This window comes from Limulus polyphemus, unplaced genomic scaffold, assembly GCF_000517525.1.
Source record: "Limulus polyphemus unplaced genomic scaffold, Limulus_polyphemus-2.1.2 Scaffold14121, whole genome shotgun sequence".
NCBI classification, from domain to species: domain Eukaryota; kingdom Metazoa; phylum Arthropoda; class Merostomata; order Xiphosura; family Limulidae; genus Limulus; species Limulus polyphemus.
This window is the reverse complement of record NW_013679731.1, coordinates 4,777-7,558: the sequence shown is the minus strand read 5'-3', so window position 1 is coordinate 7,558 and position 2,782 is coordinate 4,777. Positions and strand designations below refer to the sequence as shown.

Genomic DNA, 2,782 nt, shown 5'->3' with positions numbered 1-2,782 from the left:
AATGGGAAGAAACAAAACAATTCAAGCTGGGATGATGAATGGGAAGAAACAAAACAATTCAAGCTGGGATGATGAATGGGAAAAGGTGTAACCATTTAAGCCAGGATGATGAAAGAGAAGAGATGAACATTTTCAAGCTGGGATGATGAAAGAGAAGAGATGAAACCAATTCAAGCTGGGATGATGAAAGAGAAGAGATGAACATTTTCAAGCTGGGATGATGAAAGAGAAGAGGTGAAACAAATCAAGCTAAGATGTTGAATGGAAGTAGATTAAAAAACATAATGCTCGACAGCTACTAAATATGCTGGGATGATGAATGGGAAGAAACAAAACAATTCAAGCTGGGATGATGAATGGGAAGAAACAAACTTCTTTCTCTTGTACACAAGTAGAAAACTACACTATGATGTACAATTTCCTATAAATTGCAGCATTTTAATCAGTAACAACTGAAAGTAATGTTTTTAAAAGTATACTTTTTTCATATAACAAACGTTTTTTAACACAAAAGAATTATGCAGTAATTTAAATATTACCCTCTGGTGAGATATCCCTGCTGATGGTCATCAACCTATATACATCAACAATCTGTTCAAGACCATATCCTTTCAAGCCCTGGAAAACAAAATCCTATAGCTAAGAATGTTGCCCTCCTATTTTCCAGTTCAAAAATGTTTCCCAATTAAATTTCAAATCAATGATATTTCTGATTAAATACGTAAGGTTAAATTTATAGTGTGTCTGAAAAAATTTCAAAGAAAAATTTCAAAATCACCAAAACTGAAAGATAAGTTGCAGTTTCTAATTCCTTAATCTAATAAGGCCTGAAAGACATCAATCAACAAGATAACTTTCTAATTCTTAAACCTAATAAGGCCTGAAACATGTCAGTATGCCAAAGTTTTATAAACTATAAAAAATAAAAATACAGTAATTCACAAACTACAATATAGGAATTTTCACAAACAACAAAGCATAACACAGTAATGTCTCACATACCGCAATACAGTAATTTTTATAAATCACAGATCATGACAATACAAAAAATTTTCAAAACTTACTTCTGACAAATTAGGCATAGTTAACTTTATTCCATAGTATTAATAACTATAGGAAAATAATTCTCATAATCTTAAAATTTAATTCCCTTTTGTTTAAAATTATTTCTATTACACTCTCAAGATAAGATACTGTTGTTTTTTACCCCAACAAAAGCTCCTCTTATTGTAGATGGTTCACCTTCATGACGTTCCTCTCCACAGCAGAGACGAACAGCTTCGTTAAAGAGTGTTAAATTACACCGAGCTATTATAGAAATCTGACCCACTTTAGATCCATCGACTGCTCCTGTAAATACATTGTAAGTACATTAAACTCCGTAAATCTTGATAATTATTACAATATTCAGTTGTGAGAAAGATCCATACTTAACTATGATGAAATTTGAACATCCAAAATATTTTATCTCACTTAAATGGAAATGTGGACTAAAGTAGTTTCCAGAAATTGGATATTATTAATGGCTGTTTTGTGTACCCAATACTTCAGATCAGAAACAAACCTCCCATATAGGCACTTACAACAGTATTCAAACATCCAGCTTTAAGACAATTAACAGAGAAAACTGGTAAACTTCAGTCAAAACCATACTCAAACATTTCAATACCATCAGCATAGAACAGAGCACTTAACTGTTCCATCTTCTTTTTAACAAAACTAAATACTTTAAATAACACAGTCCTGTTTGTCCAAATTGAAGCCTTTACTTTATAAGAGATATTTTCATAACACGTTTATTGTGTTCAAAAACTTTCAAGATTATTTAGATTCTAAACACATGAATATCATGTTTGCAGTTGAAGAACAAAAAGAATCTAAACTGACTTTTCTAGATCAAGAGGTCATCAGCATGAACAACAGGTTCAAAACCAGATACTACCACAAACCAACATTTTCTGGTCTGTACTGTTATTTCATAACTGGTTGTTACAAAAATAATTAGTAAGTATTGTAATTCATTGAGTGTATAAACTGTTATAGTAAGTTTCCTGATGAAGTTATCAATATTAACAAATATTTTATTAAAAATGCCTTCCCCTCTAGCATTCATCAACAAAAGTATTTTTGAATATATTAATAAAGTTTACAACCCCAAGATTTCAGAGTTAAACATTCTCTAATGTTCTATCACCTTTGTGTTACCCTTCACTGGTTCTCATGGCATCAAACTAAAAAGAAAGAATCAAGAACATTCTGAATCAACTTATCCCCACATCAGCCTAACAGTAATCTTCAAGCCAAATAAACGAATATGTAACTTTTTCCTTTTTAAAGACAAATACCAAATCGTTGGTGGTATATCAATACATTTGTCCATGTATGGCTAATAGCAAGACAGTCTTCATATTTCTCAAACAATATCTTATCAAGAGATTTACATTTTAACTTGTCCATCAATGAAACGATGATTGTTAACTTCAGATATAACTGAAATAGATAACAACAAGCATTACTAAAGTACCGTTGTGACCTTTAAGCATTACTAAAGTACCATTGTGACCTTCAAGCATTACTAAAGTACCGTTGTCACCTTCAAGCACTACTAAAGTACCGTTGTCATCTTCAAGCACTACTAAAGTACCGTTGTCATCTTCAAGCACTATTAAAGTACCGTTGTCATCTTCAAGCATTACTAAAGTACCGTTGTCATCTTCAAGCATTACTAAAGTACCGTTGTCATCTTCAAGCATTACTAAAGTACCATTGTCACCTTCAAGCA

General features: G+C 31.7%; 1 protein-coding gene across 1 annotated transcript in view; it reads right to left on the bottom strand.

Moving 5' to 3' along the window:
- Positions 1–539: 539 nt before the first annotated feature.
- Positions 540–2,782, bottom strand: part of LOC111084151 (F-box DNA helicase 1-like) — a gene marked incomplete at both ends in the record, with an annotated part of 6,200 nt that continues 3,957 nt past the window's right edge. The window contains 2 exons of the mRNA XM_022380934.1: positions 540–618; positions 1,208–1,350. Of these exons, the coding sequence (XP_022236642.1) occupies positions 540–618; positions 1,208–1,350 (222 nt within the window). The remainder of the gene's footprint in view (positions 619–1,207; positions 1,351–2,782) is intronic.